The sequence below is a fragment of the Dermacentor albipictus genome, unplaced genomic scaffold (genome assembly GCF_038994185.2).
Source record: "Dermacentor albipictus isolate Rhodes 1998 colony unplaced genomic scaffold, USDA_Dalb.pri_finalv2 scaffold_17, whole genome shotgun sequence".
NCBI lineage: Eukaryota > Metazoa > Arthropoda > Arachnida > Ixodida > Ixodidae > Dermacentor > Dermacentor albipictus.
Window position 1 is genome coordinate 4,282,911 of NW_027225571.1, and position 19,006 is coordinate 4,301,916.

Below are 19,006 nucleotides of genomic sequence, written 5' to 3' on the forward strand. Positions count from 1 at the left end.
CGCACGAACCTCGCCCACGGAGATGTCTGCCTCAAGGTCAGGGTTTGGGGAGCCGGAGTAGGTGGGAAGCGGAGTAGGTAGGTCGGTGCAGAGTTAGTGGTCCCGGAGGGCCGCCAGGAAGTCAGTATCAGTGAGTGGGGAGGAATGAAGAAGATGGGAGATATCCTTGCGCTGGGAAGCTTTAGTGTGTGTAGGGTCTAGCAGCACCCTGAGAAGCGACCACGTGTCGCGGAGGCCCAGGTTGCCTGCCATGCGGTCGCAGGTCTGGCCCCACTGTTGTCTAACGAGAGAAGCGCAGTGCTCCTCCATGTCCAACGCGAGTCGGGCCAAACGGAGGCGCAGGCGGCGATTGTATTTCTGAGCCTGCCACCGGCGGTGGACAGCGTGATAGGCCTCCCAAAGGTGCAGCAGACGGCTGTCTGCCGTAGTGGAGTGTGGTGCTGTAGGGAGCGTGGATGTGGCAGTGTGGATGTCCGCCAAAAGGGTCTCGGTCCAGGCAGAGAGATCGGTGATAGGAGCAGAGGAGGAAGTATAGAGAGACGAGTGGAGCGAAAGCGGTCCCAGTCGACTATATGGGTGAGACGAGTAGAGGCGCGAGCAAGGGAGGGGAGTGGGAAAGTTGTACAGAGGACGTAGTGATCGCTACCGAGGAAGACCCCTGTATTAGTCCATGTCGGATTGGCGACATTTTTGGCGAGGGTAAGGTCCGGATTGGTGTCTCGTTGAACACTAGATCCGATCCTGGTGGGGCAAGCGAAGTCATTAAGGACCGAAAGGCACTCGTTGTGGATGAAAGTCCAGAGTGAGTGGCCTTTGCGAGTGTTCTGGGGGTAGCCCCAGCTGGTATGTGGGGCGTTGAAGTCGCCAAGAACGACCAGGGCATTGCGACCAGCGCAGGAGAGCGCTCGGCGGAGGACGAGGAGGAGAGGAGCTGAAGGGGCTTTGGGAGGGCTGTACACATTGAGAACAAAGAGGCTTGTCTCAGTGCGACGGCGAGGAAGGATTTCAAGGAGGAGATGGGCACAGTCCGAAACGTCCAACTGGTGCTGCACGGCAGCAAGGTTGCGCTGCACCAGTGTGGCAACGTTTGGGCGGACCTCAGAAGAAGGATGGAAGGAGGTGTAGTCGCGCAGTTTCACGGGGGTTAGGGGTTCCTGGAGTGCTAGGACGGAGGGGAGAGTGTCGGGAGGGATGTTCTGGAGGTGGAGCTGCAGGGTGCTCCGCTTGCTGCGGAACCCCCGACAGTTCCACTGCCAGAAATTAAGGTGCGTGGGGTGTCTGGCCATGATGGATGGCGGAGTCCCCCGACAGAGTTGGGGTAGGTGCCGGGGTGAGTGGGACAGGGAGCGACAGGTGTGCGACGGTGGCCTCAGTCGCGCTTTGGCGGGTCTCTAAGGCCGCGACCCTGGTGTCTAGGGCGGTAAGGTGGGTTTCGATGGCGGCCACATGGGTGTCGATACTGGCGACGCGCTCCTCAAGTCGCGCAAAGCGGGCCATGACGCGCTTCTCAAACGCCTCCAAGAAGGAGGTTGTCTGGCGAATCACGTCACGCTCGGGCGCGACGGGGTCGGAGGAAGGTGATCGGCGTTTGAGCGGGGGACTGCGGTTGGGGGAGGCGGCGCGCGATGATGCAGCAGAGGATGCCGTATTCATCGGCTGCTCAGCTAGCGACGGCGGCTGTGGAGGTGCGGGAGCTGGGGAAGTAGGAGGAGGAGCGGGGGAGGACAGACGCACTAGCGCGGCCTGCAGCTGGCGCGACAGCTCCTGAATTTGGAGCTGCTGGGCAGCGATAGTGGCCTCGAGGGCCGCGGTTTGGGGGTCCGACGTGTGAGGCTGCGGTTTCCAGCTTACCGGTGATGTGGTGGTGGTGGCGAGGGCGGTGGACGCCTCGGACCTAGGCAGAGGCGGGAAGGAGACGGAGCGGTGGCGGCTGGCAGACGTGGCACCACGGGAGACAGAGTGGCGGCGGGGACGGGAAGGCCGGGAGGTGTTGAGGATGGGCGCGGTGGGTGGCACTGGTGTAGGAGGCTGGTGCTTGGAGGTGGCCGGGGGCGATGACGGGCCGTTCCGCTCGAACCGGAGCCCGCACGAGCGCGAGCCCGTGACGTGGGCTCCCTTGCACAGGATGCAGCAGGGGACGCAGACCGGGGGCTCGACTGGCTTGTGGGCCTGGCCGCAGCGGTGACAGAGGGAAAGTTTGGCGAGACAAGCACAGGCCGTGAAGACAAGGCTTTCTTCTCCAAACAATCCACATATTCCAAATAAGGCTGCGAAAATCTTTCACTTTCGTGAGACTCACGCACTAACCTTGTCTTTCCTTTCCACAAAGGACTCTCGCTAAAGAAATAACAAAAGAAATGTTGCGTAATTTACGCGCTTGAAACTACAAGAAAATTCGAGCTTATTTGTAAATACTTCCACGCACGCTCTAAGCGATACTCAAGACGCTGCCATCTTATGAATACACGTGCGAAACATATTGACTTTACAAGCGTATCTCACACACACAAAAAAGGAAGTTTATCTGCCTAAATGAAAGAACTACATGTCAAGAAAGAGAAGTTTCAAGAATATGTGCGCGCGCAAACCATCTCTTTTAGAATATCGATGAGGTTCTAAAATAAACATTCTAAACAAAGCTCCCAACTTCCTTATCGAAACGATCTCTCAGTCTCAAAACGTCTAACCCGAGACTAAAATTAAAGACACAAACGCGCTGTTTCCACAAAACATGTATAGCGCTCATCATTTGGAATAGCCGACGGTTGCGTCATCTCTTTTAAGCCGTACTTGAGGCTCGCGCGGTCTGAAGCTCTTGTCAATCTCGTCAACCAGGGAATACAAAAGGCATGCAAGCCACCTTCCTTTTTGCTCTTTCTGAGCTGCGCTACAAGCCTCTGCAAGCTTCTGAGCTGCGCTACAAGCCGCTACTATACCAACTCGCCCAAACTGCCACGCTTTTGGCACGCAAGCTGTTCCCTTCGCTACCGACCCCGACACTTGACGTACTGGCGACATGCCTTCTAGGCACTTCACTACGAATTCACGGCCGCTTATGACCAATTCGCGTTCGCTTGCCGCCACGCTCTCCTGTGTCATACAGGTTGATGCCTTGGAAAGAAATCAACAAGGGGGAACTTAATTGCCCCTGGCTATTGTCCACCTTCGTGTAGAACACATCTTTCTTTTCATCACCTGGCAGCTCGAACGCGCTCTGACTTTAAACATATTCTAAACGACAAAAACGCCTTTCTAACTCTTTCACTGCGCTGTCCACGGGGTTTAGCGCCTTTCTTTTTATTGGGCCGCGTTGCCTTTTCTGTCGCACTCCTGACTCTGCGACGCCTCTTTCTCTTCGCACGCTTTCTGGTGCTCATTTTCGAATCCCTTTTCTTTTTTTCCGTTGGCGGCTCCTCAGCAACTTCCTGAATTTGTCGGGCAAATCAGAAATATTTCCTCCTCCAGCTTGACTACGTCTGAGGAGCTAGCTGCTTCGTCTTCTTTCTTTACAGTCTGTTCATCGTCGTAACTCAGCGCCTGACTCTCCTCCTGAATTTCTGTCGGGGAAATCGGAAAGATTTCCTCTTCCGGCTTAACTACTACTCCGGAGCTAGCTGTTTCATCCTCCTTTTGTGAACTTTGTCCATCATCGAGCTAGTTCGCGTGCTTTGTACCTCGCCAAAGCCATGACCTGGGCTTCAGTAAATGTGCACCCACTTTTATTCAGTAGCGGCTCTTTGCTGTTCGAAAAAAAGGGCATCCTTCCAGTAGCCCATTGGAGACTGCTGCTACTGTCTCGATGTCTCCGAAAGGTCCCTCAGTCTATAGCTTTACCATAGGTAGGCACACTGAGTGTTCGCTGACGGCCTGTCTTATCCACGCACATTCGGGGACGCAGTCTTCACTTCTCACTAATTTCGTATGGACGAGATCTATGAGTACCCTACACTCTTTGTCATTTACCATTTACAATTTACCATTAGATTCGTCATGTACGGCTTTAGAAGATCGATGCTAGTTGGATGATTGCTTATGCAAGTAAATACTGGCCTTTTATTTGGGCAGTTTCGGCCGAAGTGACCCGTTTCCTTACAGTTAATTATAACATACCAGCTGAACTCTCAATTCGAACTCCTCCAAATGACCTCCTGGTTCCTTTCTGCCCCTTTCAGACGATTTCGCTATGCCTTCGGTGCGCGCCGAACTGCGATAGTGTCGTCTCCTTCTTCTGTTGAACTTTCCTGCCCTCGAGGCTAAGATTTTGGCCGTTGGGACGGCTTTTGATAGTACTGTGTGCTACTGCTCTGTGACCTGCATGAAGCCACGGCTTGACACATACTCATCCGCCAGCTGTGCTGCGCTCTTTACAGAAACACCTTCCTACCTCTCCTTAGTCCAGAGGCGCACGTTATCCGTTAGGTCTCGTAAAACTGCTCTAAGCAGAATAAATCTGACACCTTGCTGACGTTATTCGCCCCTGCTCCTTTCACCCACTCTGAAAAATGATCTTTCAGGCTACACGCCAAGTCAACAAAGCATTCCTTAGGCTTCTTTCTTTCCTGTCGAAACGTCCTGCGAAATTCCTGTGTACGCGCCTGCCTCGGCTTCGCTCAGTCGGGCTACGATTTGCGAGGCTTCTCCCGGCAGCATCGCAAACAACCGCTCCGGCCAGTTGTCTTGGTGAAATGATTGCTGCTGGCAAATCCGTTCAAAATTAATATGGCAGAGACCTATATCATCGCCTGTTTTATACGGCTGAAGGAAACTCGTCATTTTCACGCTTTCCGTGTGTGGTGGCGCCACATCCGCACTGAGAGCTGATCTGGCTCCCTCTTGTTTTATTTTCGCGAGTTCAATTTGTGCCTGCCCTCTTTTTCTGCCTCTCCTTCTCTTCTTTCTCGCACTCTTTCTCTTCCGCTCTTTCTTACCTCTCACGCTCCTTCTCTCCCTCCCTTTCCTTCCTCTAGCGACTGCTCTTTTCCCGATGGCGATCAAACACACTGTCCTTATCGTCCGGCAAAACGTCGCTCAAGCACTCACCCAACGTCGAGTTTGCGAAGGTCATGTCTCCTGCAGCCACGTTCCAAGTCCACCGATCCCAGATCGTGGAACTGCCTTCTGCTGCTCTTCCTTCCAGTTTCCTCGAGTCGTTCAAGACTCCATGTCGTTACTGTGACGGCTGTGCCTCCCTGAGCCACTAAGAGGAGGTCTGATGATCCCGGATCCACAGAAGTCGCTCTTCCGTCCGCAACTCACTCGAACTTGCGAAGGCTTCCCAGCTCCGTCGATCCCAGATCGTGAGGACTGCGTTCTTGATCTCACCGCTGCCAACCAATTTGTTGCGGCTCGAGGTGGCGTTTCGGTCAGAAAACCACCAAGCCCATCGACGTATACATCCGGTAGTAGGACGGAGGAAAAATGGTTTCTTTACATTATGTACACTGACTTCAGGTACGGAAGCCCACTCCATGTAGGAGCATATTAAACGGCTGAGTTCACTTCAGGACACATGAGCTTGTCATCTTCAGGTAAAGGTACTTTTCTTGGCCAGTCAACGGTCAGCGTCCAAGCTGCGTTGACTTCTGCAGAGGCGGGTGATGAATGGGCTAGGTTGCCTCTCGTAAACGTCTAGGGAATGCTCTTCGCCATATTGAGATATAACAGAAGGCTTCTGCGAGAATATACCTTTTCAGTTGCTCATCAAAGCGTCCGCAAAAGAAGGCATTTGCAGCGCCTGAACGGCCACCATGTCCTATGGTGTGGCTTCGAAAACTCCCGGCACATTTAATTGTGAACGCTTTATTGCGAGAAAAATTATATGGACACTCCAGACGCATTTGTGTCGTTGCCGTGAGGTTCCGTATAAAGTCCAAGGGTGATCAAATTGTCGCCGCACGCCGTATGCTGTATGTGCGAGTGAAAGAGTGCAACGCTATGCCGGTGATAACGGGTCATCCTAGCGCACGCAAAGGATGAAAGCGGGAAGCAAGCGCTCCGTCTTCCCTCGCGCGCAAGGCTCTGGTGGGAGGGTAGGAAGGGGGGGCGCGTTCTACTCTGGGCGGCCAGAGCGGCCGCGCCCGCCCGAGTGGTGGTGGTGAAAAACTTTATCGAGTAATGACAAGAGAGAGTTGGGGACGGCCTTAAGGCCCGGCAACTCACAATATCTAGGAGTCCCTAGTCCGGGACCCCTGCGGCTTCTGCTGTAGCACGCGCTTGGGCCACTAGGGCACGTTGATCCTCCAAGGTCGAGCAGCCGAGCAGGGCAGCCTCCCAGCTTTCTCGGGTAGGGGGGCATGAGAAGGGGTGTGGCGGGACCGCCGGGTTTCAGGGGCAGGCCCACACCATGTGGAAGGGGTCCGCGAACGGATGGTCACAGTATGTGCAGGCCCCGGAGAATGCCGGGTTAAAGTGTTTGAGTATTGCTGGGCACAGTACCGTGTTGGTGCAGAGACGGAGGAGCCAGCGCTCGTCCGTCTTGTTTAGGCCCGATGCCGAGGGTAGGAATCTGAGCCTGTGCGATTTGTACAGGGCCGTGATTTCTTTGAAGGATTTAGCCGCATTGGGTGCTGGAACATCAGGCGATAGAGGGCAAAGTGTATCCCAGTAATTTCGTGCACGGGCTGAGGCATCGGCAGCCTCGTTTCCACCTAGCCCTGTATGGCCAGGGGTCCAGATGATTGTACGCGTGTTCAGGCGATCTAGATAGTAGCATCGTTTAAGAATTTGACTGCGCGTTCAGTGATGCAACCCCGGATGAGATTTAGGCACGCAGCCCACGAGTCGGTAATGGAGTGTTTTAGTTAAGCGTCTTTACGGTACGCTCCGCTCCGAGCTGCCCCGCTAAGCGACAGCGGAGCGGCGGGCGATTTTCACACGTTTTGCGTAGCGGAGCGGACCTTTCGTAGGTGCAGCGCCCCCTGGCCAAATTCAGGGTAATGAAAGAAAATAAAAACACCTATTGATCACTCTTATACAGTAAAACGTATATATGTATATATATAACTTATTTCTCCATGACGTATCTAGACGTGCGCTTGTAATGCCTTACCGGTCCATTTTATCCAATCGAAAATAAAGTGCCGTCTTGGGGAACGCCACGTGATAGCCAGCGCGCTTACATTCTACAGCCAATCCAATCCTTTTTGACGCCAACGCTAGCCAAGGCGCTGGGCAGCACTACAGATTCTAGTACACTGTAGCAGCACGCTCCGCTCAGGCAGCTTCTAAACGGATCGTGTTCCTCGCTCCGCTAGCCCGTTTACGGCTACGGCGCATGCGCATTCGCGCTTCCGCTCCGCTTAGCTGCTTAGCGGAGCGTAAACACGCTCAACTAAAACACTCTAATGATGATCCCAGATGTGGGGTCCGCTGCAGCAAATGCTATGGTGACTTCCTCCGCGTGTATGATGTCGGGTGCTCGAAAAGTGAGCCCTTGAATAGGTACGTTTTGGTGAACAGCGGCCGTGTACCACCCGCCGTCATGCGGGCCAGATACGTCCGTGTATAAGACCTCCGTGCGTGAGCTATAGCGTTGCTGTAGGGCGTTAGCCCGCGCTATACGCCTACCATCGTTATGTTTTGGGGCAGAGGCGGAATGATCAGGGCACCACGCCAGTCCTCAGGGATCGTCGTCCGCTCTTCCACCGTGTAGGTGTAGGACATGTGTAAACGGTGTAGGAGGTCTCTCCCAGCCTGCGACGAACGAAGTCGCAGGTACTGGTTGTTGAGATGAGCCTCTTTCATCATCATCATCATCATCATCATCATCATCATCATCATCATCATCAGCCTGGTTACGCCCACTGCAGGGCAAAGGCCTCTCCCATACTTCTCCAACAACCCCGGTCATGTACTAATTGTGGCTATGCCGTCCCTGCAAACTTCTTAATCTCATCCGCCCACCTAGCTTTCTGCCGCCCCCTGCTACGCTTCCCTTCTATTGGGATCCAGTCCGTAACCCTTAATGACCATCGGTTATCCTCCCTCCTCATTACATGTCCTGCCCATGCCCATTTCTTTTTCTTGATTTAAACTAAGATGTCATGAACTCGCGTTTGTTCCCTCACCCAATCTGCTCTTTTCTTATCCCTTAACGTTACACCTATCATTCTTCTTTCCATAGCTCGTTGCGTCGTCCTCAATTTGAGTACAACCCTTTTCGTAAGCCTCCAGGTTTCTGCCCCGTAGGTGAGTACTGGTAAGACACAGCTATTATACACTTTCCTCTTGAGGGATAATGGCAACCTGCTGTTCATGATCTGAGAATGCCTGCCAAACGCACCCCAGCCGATTCTTATTCTTCTGATTATTTCCGTCCCATGATCCGGATCTGCCGTCACTACCTGCCCTAAGTAGATGTATTCCCTTACTACTTCCAGTGGCTCGCTGCCTATTGTAAATTGCTGTTCTCTTCCGAGACTGTTAAACATTACTTTAGTTTTCTGCAGATTAATTTTGAGACCCACTCTTCTCCTTTGCCTCTCCAGGTCAGTGAGCATGCATTGCAATTGGTCCCCTGAGTTACTAAGCAAGGCAATATCATCAGCGAATCGCAAGTTACTAAGGTATCCTTAATTAACTTTTATCCCCAATTCTTCCCAATCCAGGTCTCTGAATACCTCCTGTAAACACGCTGTGAATAGCATTGGAGATATCGTATCGCCCTGTCTGACACCTTTCTTTATTGGGATTTTGTTGCTTTCTTTATGGAGGACTACGGTGGCTGTGGAACCGCTATAGATATCTTTCAGTATTTTTACGTACGGCTCGTCTACACCCTGATTCCGTAATGCCTCCATGACTGCTGAGGCTTCGACCGAATCAAACGCTTTCTCGTAATCAATGAAAGCTATATATAAGGGTTGGTTACATTCCGCACATTTCTCTATCACCTGATTGATAGTGTGAATATGATCTATTGTTGAGTAGCCTTTACGGAATCCTGCCTGGTCCTTTGCTTGACAGAAGTCTAAGGTGTTCCTGATTCTATTTGCGATTACTTTAGTAAATACTTTGTAGGCTACGGACAGTAAGCTGATCGGTCTATAATTTTTCAAGTCTTTGGCGTCCCCTTTCTTATGGATTAGGATTATGTTAGCGTTCTTCCAAGATTCCGGTACGCTCGAGGTTATGAGGCATTGCGTATACAGGGTGGCCAGTTTCTCTAGAACAATCTGCCCACCATCCTTCAACAAATCTGCTGTGACCTGATCCTCCCCAGCTGCCTTCCCCCTTTGCATATCTCCTAAGGCTTTCTTTACTTCTTCCGGCGTTACCTTAGGGATTTCGAATTCCTCTAGACTATTTTCTCTTCCATTATCGTCGTGGGTGCCACTGGTACTGTATAAATCTTTATAGAACTCCTCAGCCACTTGAACTATCTCATCTTTAAGTTCTTTAAGCCTCTTTAAGTTCCCCGTATGTGTTTGTCATGGCCAGGTCTGCGAGACGTTGGTTAGATGTCGAAATGGGGAGGTCAAGGGCACGTTGTAGATTTTGCGGAGTATGCATTCGAGTGTATTCTCGTCGCATTTACGCAGACGCAGGTAGAGGGGTCGAATTCAGGATCCGGTTGGTCACGAAAGCGTTAGTGAGGCGCAGAGCATCCCCGCTCCGGATGCCTCCCCGTTTATTCGAAACCCGGCCGACCATACGGCCTACCTGATCCCCTACCGTGCGCAGTTTGCGCAGGGTGGTGTCAGTCTTGCGCTGTGTGTGGATGAAGAGCCCAAGGACTCTGATTTCATCACGTTCCGGCATAGGTCTGGTAGGCAGGGAAAGTTCAATTTGTGCGGTGTCCTTTGGTTTGGGGCGAAGATGCACTTATTCTGATTTGGCAGGTGAGCATTCGAGACCGCAGCTACGGGCGTAGTCGTCTACTAACGGCACTGCTTGTTGCAGGCACGTCTCGATGCTGCCAAGAGATCCCAGGGTTGCCCATAACGTGATGTCGTCAGCGTACATAGCGTGCTGCACGCCTGGGACGTCACTGAGCAATGGAGGGAGGTGAGCCATTGCAAGGTTGAACAGGAGAGGAGAGAGGACCGCTCCTTGTGTGACTGAGGGGGTACGGGCCATGCTCCTTGTCTTGAATACGGAGGTATGTCTGCCGTTCCATGAGGAATTGGCGAACATACCTGAAAGCATTATGCCCACAGTTTGTCTGTGAGAGGAGGGTAAGAATGATGTCATGAGTGACTCAAAGGCAAGGACTACCTTGTCATCACTGTGGTGTTCAACTGGTTTGATAATGTCTCGGTTTAGTTGCAGGAGAATATCCTGTGCAGAGCGATGTGGGCCAAAACCGTACATGATGTCCGCAAAGGTGCGTTGGGCTTTCAGATATTCAGAGAGCCTATCTCGGACCATGCATTCCATAAGCTTCCCCACACAGGAGGTTAAGGAAATGGGACTGAGATTTTCGATGTTAATGGATTTGCCTGTTTGGGGTATGAAAGTAATCAAGGCCGTTTTCCAATCAATCGGTAGGGGCTCACGCCCCTCCCCGATCTGACTGAAATAGTCGAGGAGGTTTTGAAAGCGGCCTGCGATGGGAACAGAGTCGGCCGTACGCTGTGTTTTCGCGGCGTAGTTCGCGTTGATGAGAGCCGCAGCATGAAAGTCAATTCGCTCGCTGTTGTTGCCGCGCTTCCTCACTCCAGCGTTTTCACAGTGAGTTTCCGCGGTCATCGAGTGAGATGTGTTCATGTTTGCTTGTGCGCGCGTGGCACCATGCTTGTTAAATTAGTAAAATCTTGATGAGGGCTAGTTGGTTCACATTTAGAACTGAGGCTAAAACAGTGCGAATAAAACAATGACATGAGGTAACAAATACCCCAGACAAGCGCTGACTGCCAAATGGAAGTTTATTTGAAATTCTCCAGCCATTTTAGACCTTTCTCAGCATATGCATGCGTACACCAGTCGCAAACATAATCTCCTAATCAGCAACATCATAACCTTTCATGCAAAAAAGCTATTTCTTTTTCCGGCAAGGGAGCAGAGGCAGCGATTACACATTCATCTCCTTCCTTTCTAATGTAATCAGCCTCTTACTTCCCTTTCCCTCCTACTTTTTTTTAGAGATGAATTTTGTTTTTTGTTTTTCAAATATGGGAGTGCAGGGACACTTGTTACAAGGTCCGGCTAAATGACGGCTATAGCCATTCTTTAAGTTACTGCTGTGCTGACCAGCTCTTTCATTGAAACAATGTCCCGTTTGACCTATATAAGTTTTTACACTGCTCAGCGGTATCTGATAGATAACGTTGCGCCTGCAGTCAGTGAAACGAGATTTATTATTTGTGGTGCACAGGGGCCTTTCGCGCGTTTTCATACGATTACATATCCAGGAAAGCTTGCAGAAAGAAAAAATAATAAGTTCCGAACCGTCACAGAAAGAAAAGAATAAAGACAAGAGATCGGCGCACGAGGTGCCATACTTGCACAAGTTGTCACACAATCTAACGAAAGTTTCCAATAAACATAATGTTAATTTGCTTTTCAGTGCCCCGTGCAAGCTTTCCTCGATATGTAATTGTATGAAAACGCACGAAAGGCCCCTGCACACTACAAATTATAAGTCTCGTTTCGCTGACTGCAGGCGCAGCGTTATCTATCAGATACCGCTGAGCGGTGGAAAAACTTATAAAGATCAAAGGGGACAGGGCGTTTCAATGAAAGAGCTGGTCAGCACAGCAGTAACTTAAAGAACGGCTATGGGAGTCACATAGCAGGACATTAATGTAACAAGCGTCCCTGCACTCCCATATTTGAAAAAAAAACAAAATTCATAGGGAAAGGAAAAGGTAAGAGGGAAAGGGAAATAGTAGAGGCTTATTACATTAGAAAGGAAGCAGATAAATGTGTAAGCGCTCTCTTGCCTTGCCAGAAAAGGTAAAAGCTTTTCTGCATGAAATATTATGATTATGCTGATTCGCAGATGTGTTTGCGAGTGGTGTACGCATGCCTGTGCTGAAAAAGGTATAACCCCCCCCCCCCCTTTCCTTCATGGCTGGAGAAATTCAAATACACTTCCAGTTGCTGTCAGCGCTTGTCTGGGGTACTTGATCCCTCGTGTCCTTGTTTTATTCGCGCTGTTAAATCTCAGTTGTTAATTTAGATAGTATGCCTCCGTTTACAAGCTTATACGGCCAATAAAGGTACTATCCTTACTCCGTATAGCTGTCCGCTAATTTGCTATCGGAATCGGTGCTTCGTCTTTCGGACAAAACGGCGGCTTTTTTTTTTATTGTTCCCTCGTCTTGTTTCAACTTCAGTAGTATTTCAGATGTCGACACGACACGTGCATGAGGCGCATTATTCAGCGCTGAATGGACGCGTGAACGAGGCTTGCCAATAATGCCGCGGCCATTCGAGCGCACAGGATAGGCATTCGAGGGTTCTCGAAAACGCCCGTAATGCGTACGGAAAGAGACCGCGATACTGCTGCAACGTGTACGCTAAAACAGGAGCGAGCCAAATACCAGTGAAGCTATTGAGCATAGAAATGACGACTCTGGACGTGCATGCATCCATAAAAAAACAGGCACCAAACACGCAGAAAAGCGGCACACCGAACTAAGATGCCGCATATAAATGGGTTGTTCAATAAAGACAGAGACTAATGCTCTGAAATCTTCATACTGTAAGATTATTCCTCGGCACAATTGCTTCTTCCTATATGCCCCCCTCCCCCCCCCCCAATAAATTAAATGCACACGTCCCACCGCTTCTACCAAGCCTAGATCACATGAGTGAAGCCATCTATTGACACCTACCTAAAGGTCACCTCCAATGTGTGAACTACGCCTGGTTCCATGTGTATCCTTTTAAGCAATACCTTTTTTTTTCACCGTTCCTCAAAGCATCGCAACAACGGTGGATCCCGTTTTACTGCCCAGATGCGGCACGCTGCGACTTCTTTATGAGCCTCACGGTAAAAAGGGACATGGCTCTGACATGGAACACGGGGTGTTTAAAAATTGGAGGCCATCTCGAAGTAGGCGTCAAAAAATGATTTCACTCATGTTAATGAGGCTTGGTAGAAGCGGTGGTTACGCGTGCATTTAACTTTCTGGGGAACGTATAAAAGGAATAAAAGTACTGGTGAATAATTTTCAGAAATTAAGGATTCCAAGCCCTGGTATTTATCGAGCAACAAACGTATGTAGGGTACGGAAAAAGACCACGATATTACTGCAACCTCTTTTCTAATTACGGTTTACTTTCAGAAAATGGCCGTGCAAACCTCTGTTCGCCCCTTTCCTGTGGCGCCGTACTTTAAAAGTTAAGTTACATTTTCGAAAACAATGAAGCTCTCTCTGCGGCACTTCACTGGGGCGCTAGCTGTTGTCTTGCCAAGGATACAACCAGCTGGGCCACTGGATCATGTGCCCTATGTGTGTACGCAAATGTACAACTTGGTACACTGGGCATATGCAACTGGCTCTGCGTAGCTAGGTACATGCGAACATTCTCATACTATCCACAAGCATTGCTATGGAACCCTGAATCAACAGATGCCCGAATATACAGGGTGATCCAAATAAATTTTACGGTTTTCGGTAGGCGATGGGTGGTACAGTGGCGAGCAAAAGTTTGGAGACCACGGCATCAGCAAAAAATTAAGATATATTCAAGCGCAGCTCCGCGGTCTGGAATCGCTTTATTACATTGTATTGTCACACACGTACGCGTGGGAATGCACTCTTGATTTGAGCCGGAATGCTTAGTGTGCGGAAAAGAAAAGAAAATCGGGGCACCTTTGCTCCCCATGGAAACTTTTGCTCGCGACTGTACGTGAACTTCACCTATGCAAGTAAGCTATGCGGCCACGGGAACACAAAGTGAGATGTTAATTATCGCCATCTGCCGGCCAATTAACTAAAATTGAACAATTAACTTTGTACCAACCGCAGTGAGCGGGCATGTTTGTATTGAAAAGATTGAGGCAGTTGTACACAGTTCCAAATGGCAGAATTCTTCTCGTATGCCCGTGTTGTGAGATATCCGGCTGCAAAGTTTAGTTTCCGTTAGCATGATTACGTATGCAATCGCATACAAGACAGTCAGGATCGGCGCAAAGCCTCTACCTGATGTGACGCGACTGTTGCGTGCGGCGTTCAGTCTGAAAACGGGGCGGAGGCATAAGCCAAGATGATAACTGTTCCCTTTTCACTCTGCTGCGTGGATCTAATACGGGGATCCTAACCCCCAACAAAATGTCACGTGTGGAAATACATAGGCAAAAGAGACTACACTGTATATATAGAAGCAGCGCAGCCAGAGAGCAAATATGAAAACCTAGGTCGTGTCAAACCCAGATGTTCGCCTTCGTCTTTATTTGCGCCATGTCTCTCGAGCGTCTCTTCTATCGACACAATATCAAAATTGGAATTACTACTCTTTATGTAGATAATGAAATTCGCGCATCGCCTTTATCGACCGCACTGGCATAAAATAAAAGTGCACGAAAAAGTACACGCGCATATGTCTCACAAGTGCACTCGTTCTATGCCTCACTGTGAACACGCTCAGCAGACACTGTGCTTTCAATCGTGACTTGATGAATGATTGTATACCATCTATAGAGCACTCGTATACAAGAGAAGCATGCTGGAGCTATAGAGCCATGGCACATATATAGCGGTTAACCAGACAGATGGCGACGCCCAATGATTATAAATGTGGTTCGCAGCTTTGGTAGCTATCCTCGATGGGGATCGACGCTCGACTAGGCGCTGATGCGCACGTACCTTCTCGCAGTCACGGAAAGCGGTCGGGTGCCGCTCCTCCCAGCTCTCGAAGCCAAACTCGGTAACCGCCTCCGTATCGTTCACTCTTCCTGCACACAAGAAATAAGCGCAGTTGGACAATGATGCAAAGTACAGCTCGGGTAAACGCTGTCCAGAGCGCTGCGAAACAAAGAAGGAGCAACATGACAACTTACGCATGCACTTTCGAAATTCGAACAGCTGCCAAGTCCTTCCACAGGTAAAGAAGGGACTGCGGCACATTGCGCCAACTATATGTACGTCATCGCGACGTAAGAACACATTTCAATCACTTCGACGAGAAGACAGCACGAACACCAGAGAAACCAGCTGCATTTCTTTCACGACTAACTACACACGCTTTGACAACTCTGCCTTATTATTTGCGTCCGACGGCTCCACAGTGGGCTATGACGCAGGCCGTTGCATAACACTCCGAGTTAATATTGGCCCCTTGGTGTTCTTTACCAAACGCCTAAACCTTACTGCACGAGTACAGCATACTAAAAATATAGGATAGCATCCTACGTATGTCCTATGTACGGGGTGATGATATTTAAGCTTTGCGGAAACGTTAAAAATTGTCTGTTGCAGGCAACAATTCTAGTCCTTGAGCTGCATTATTTAGAGAGGCGGACATTACTTGCTAGACAAATAGAAACACATTGTCAGCTAATTAACCAAAATTGAACGAACAATCGAAATACATATCTGATGAACAAAAATTCACTGAGTTTTTTATTAATTACCTTGCGGCAGATATTAAAATTTACAAATTGTAGCCAGGAAGTTCGCAAGGCGGATCCATTTGGAACGAATCGTCAGGATGACACCTGTTTCGATGTATTAATTCCAGAACTTTGCTAATAAATACATCGGCGGTCCGCTACTTTTGTGCTTCAATGCATAAAACGGCGTTTCATTAAAAAAGTGGAATGACCATGCATCTTTACCGCAGGTTTGATGGCGGATATATATCTCTAACGTGGTGTCATCTACTGAATTCTTTTCAAGTGGATATGACTTACAGTTTCCCCGGCAACGTTTTGTAAATTGCAATGTGTGCCCTAATTTACTTAGCTAACGAGTGAATGAATCTAACTAATCAATTACAGCTTTCGAGCTCTTGTTCAAGTAATATCCGCCTCTTCGAGGATACCTGATCAGGGACTAGAATTCTGCTATCAGCCACAGGCGATATTTAAAAATTAATGCGGTCGCAGAAACACCTGATATATAGCATACCAGTATAGCATACATACGAGTAGCATGCCTGAGCCTACCGACTTCGCCGGTTTTTTAACTCTGTGTTCTTCAGTTTTGGGCTCGTCGTGAAGGTGTCATGTTATCAGGCTCGAAAGGGCTGCCACGTACCATATTCGTTAGCTCGTTTACCCACTCAGGCAAGTGAAAGACGTAGTAGTTCAGCTCACCTCTCAGCACCTCGCAGTTGTCTTCGGACCAACGGAAAGGCTGCGACTCGTCGGCACCAGCCATGGCTTGTTCTTCTTGACAGCGCGTGCGTGTTGATGACGGCTTGACAAACTACCAAACGCAGTCTTCGAAGAAGAAGAAGAAGAAGATGATGATGAAAATGATAATGATGATGACGACGACGACGACGACGACGACGACGACGACGACCTTCATGTCTTTGGCGCATACCCACTCACGGGGATTGGCCAAGAGTCGGGCACATCCTACATATGTGTTAAGGTGATAAATTTTAAATCTATAATTTTGATGAATAAATTAAAGCGAGGAAAGTTCAAAACGATTCAGCAGATAGTCATTCAATAAAAAAGTATATTATAAAGGAGGTTTATTGGGGTTCGTAGCGACCGCCGGTTCTACGATGCACCGAGCAGAGTCCCCGAGCTCGAGCTTCTGCTGCGCGCTTGATGCTGCCGATGCTGCTGACCCAGTGTGCACGTTCGTTATCTTCCTTACAATGGCCCCGCGGAAATAAAGGAGCCATCCTGGCGACTTAGTTTTCTGGAAGGGCGGTAGAATGGTGATACGGCTTGAGACGCTGAACATGAACGACTTCGCGGCTACGACGTCGCATGTCGGACGGCGGCGTTAGCGGCTCAATCAGGTAATTCACAGGTGATGTTCTCTCGAGAACGCGGTATGGCCCGTCCTACTTCGGAAGGAGTTTCGAAGCTAGCCCAGGCGTGCGGTGGGGCACTAACAACCAGACGAGAGCGCCCGGAAGAAAAGTGGGAGTCGAGTTCTGGGCATCGTGAACGGCTTTTTGACGGTTCTGGTCGTCCGAGGTGAATCGACGGGCCAGCTGGCGACATTCCTCGGCGTGTCTGGCGGCTTCCGAGATCGGCAGGCATTCGGATGGGTCTGGCCGGTAGGGCAGAATGGTGTCGATTGTGTGCGAAGGATGACGGCCGTAAAGAAGGTAAAAGGGTGAGAATCCGGTAGTGACCTGAGTCACGGTGTTGTAGGCATAGGTGACAAACGGAAGAACGAGGTCCCAATTAGAGTGATCAGGTGAAACATACATGGCGAGCATGTCACCAATAGTTCGATTAAAGCGTTCCGTGGTACCGTTAGTCTGTGGGTGATAAGCAGTGCATTTACGATGAACAATAGCGCATTCAGCAAGCAGTTGTTCGATGACTTCAGATAAGAAGGCGCGGCCTCTGTCGCTTAAAAGTTCACGTGGACCACCATGACGAAGGAGAAAACGGTGAAGTATGAAATTGGCGACCTCCTGCGCTGTAGCATTTGGTAGAGCAGCGGTCTCCGAATAACGGGTTAAGTGGTCTACCGCAACGATTATCCACCTGTTGCCGGTAGGAGTCAACGGAAGCGGCCCGTAGAGATCTATGCCCACGCGATCAAAGGGCCGGGACGGGCATTGTAAAGGTTGGAGTTCACCGGCGGAGTTGTGTGGTGGCGCTTTCCGGCGTTGGCACTCATGACAAGAGCGGACGAGTGTTCGAACGAAATTATACATTCCCCGCCAGTAATAGCGGTGTCGAAGTCTTTCGTAGGTCTTGAAGACTCCCGCATGGCCACACTGAGGGTCGAAGTGGAACGAGGAGCAGAGCTCTACTCGCAAGATTCTCGGAATGACGAGTAACCAGGTGCGTCCCTCTGGGGCATAGTTGCGTCGATACAGTAGCTGGTCGCGAATCGCAAAATGAGGCACTTGGCGCCGAAGCGTACGTGACGCTGGAACTTTCGACGTATCCGAGATAAGGTCGAGCAGAGATGCAGTCCAGGGATCATTACGCTGTGCAGCAGCGATAGTGTCAACGTCCAGAGAGGATAATGTGCACTCGCAGGGGGAGTCGTGACTGGCCTTCGGGGGAAGCGGTGATCGGGATAGCGCGTCAGCGTCGGAGTGCTTTCGCCCGGAACGGTACACCACGTGGATGTCGTATTCTTGGATTCGCAATGCCCAGCGGGCAAGGCGGCCCGATGGATCTTTGAGCGTCGACAGCCAACATAGTGCGTGGTGGTAGGTCACTACGTCAAAAGATCGGCCGTATAAATATGGGCGAAACTTGCCAAGCGCCCACACAATGGCCAAACACTCCTTTTCTGTAACACTGTAATTGGTCTCCGCCTTGGTTAACATGCGACTCGCGTATGCGACGACGTATTCTGGGTGGCTAGGTTGACGCTGTGCCAACACAGCGCCAAGGCCTACACCGCTTGCATCGGTATGGATTTCGGTTGGCGCTTGTGGGTCAAAATGGCGAAGAATGGGTGGCGTCGTGAGAAGACGGCACAAGGTTGTGAAGGCGTCGTCACACTCTGGAGACCATGATGAGAGATCTCTAGCGCCACCAAGGAGCTGCGTGAGAGGCGATATAATTGACGCAAAGTTTCGAACGAATCGCCGGAAGTAAGAGCAGAGGCCGATAAAACTGCGTAGCTCTTTCATAGTAGTAGGTTTTTGGAACGCAGTAACAGCACGTAGCTTCTCGGGATCCGGGCGAATGCCCTCCTTTGACACGACATGGCCTAAAATTGTTAACTGACGAACAGCAAATCTACACTTCTTCAAGTTAAGTTGCAACCCGGCGTTGGTCAAGCAAGTGAGTACGTGCTGGAGGCGGAGCAGGTGGGTTGGGAAATCAGGGGCGAACACCACAATGTCATCAAGATAGCAAAGACATATTTTCCATTTGAGGCCACGCAGAACATTATCCATCATTCTTTCGAACGTAGCAGGTGCGTTGCAAAGTCCGAAAGGCATGACGGTG

The 19,006-nt window shown here is 50.2% G+C and overlaps 1 protein-coding gene across 1 annotated transcript in view; it reads right to left on the bottom strand.

Moving 5' to 3' along the window:
• LOC139052072 (uncharacterized) overlaps positions 1–16,328 on the bottom strand; it is a 52,396-nt gene extending 36,068 nt beyond the window's left edge. The window contains exons 1-3 of the mRNA XM_070529141.1: positions 16,208–16,328; positions 14,757–14,845; positions 1,852–2,169 (exon numbers count right to left, since the gene is read on the bottom strand). Of these exons, the coding sequence (XP_070385242.1) occupies positions 1,852–2,169; positions 14,757–14,845; positions 16,208–16,271 (471 nt within the window). The 5' untranslated portion in view covers positions 16,272–16,328. The remainder of the gene's footprint in view (positions 1–1,851; positions 2,170–14,756; positions 14,846–16,207) is intronic.
• Positions 16,329–19,006: the final 2,678 nt, after the last annotated feature.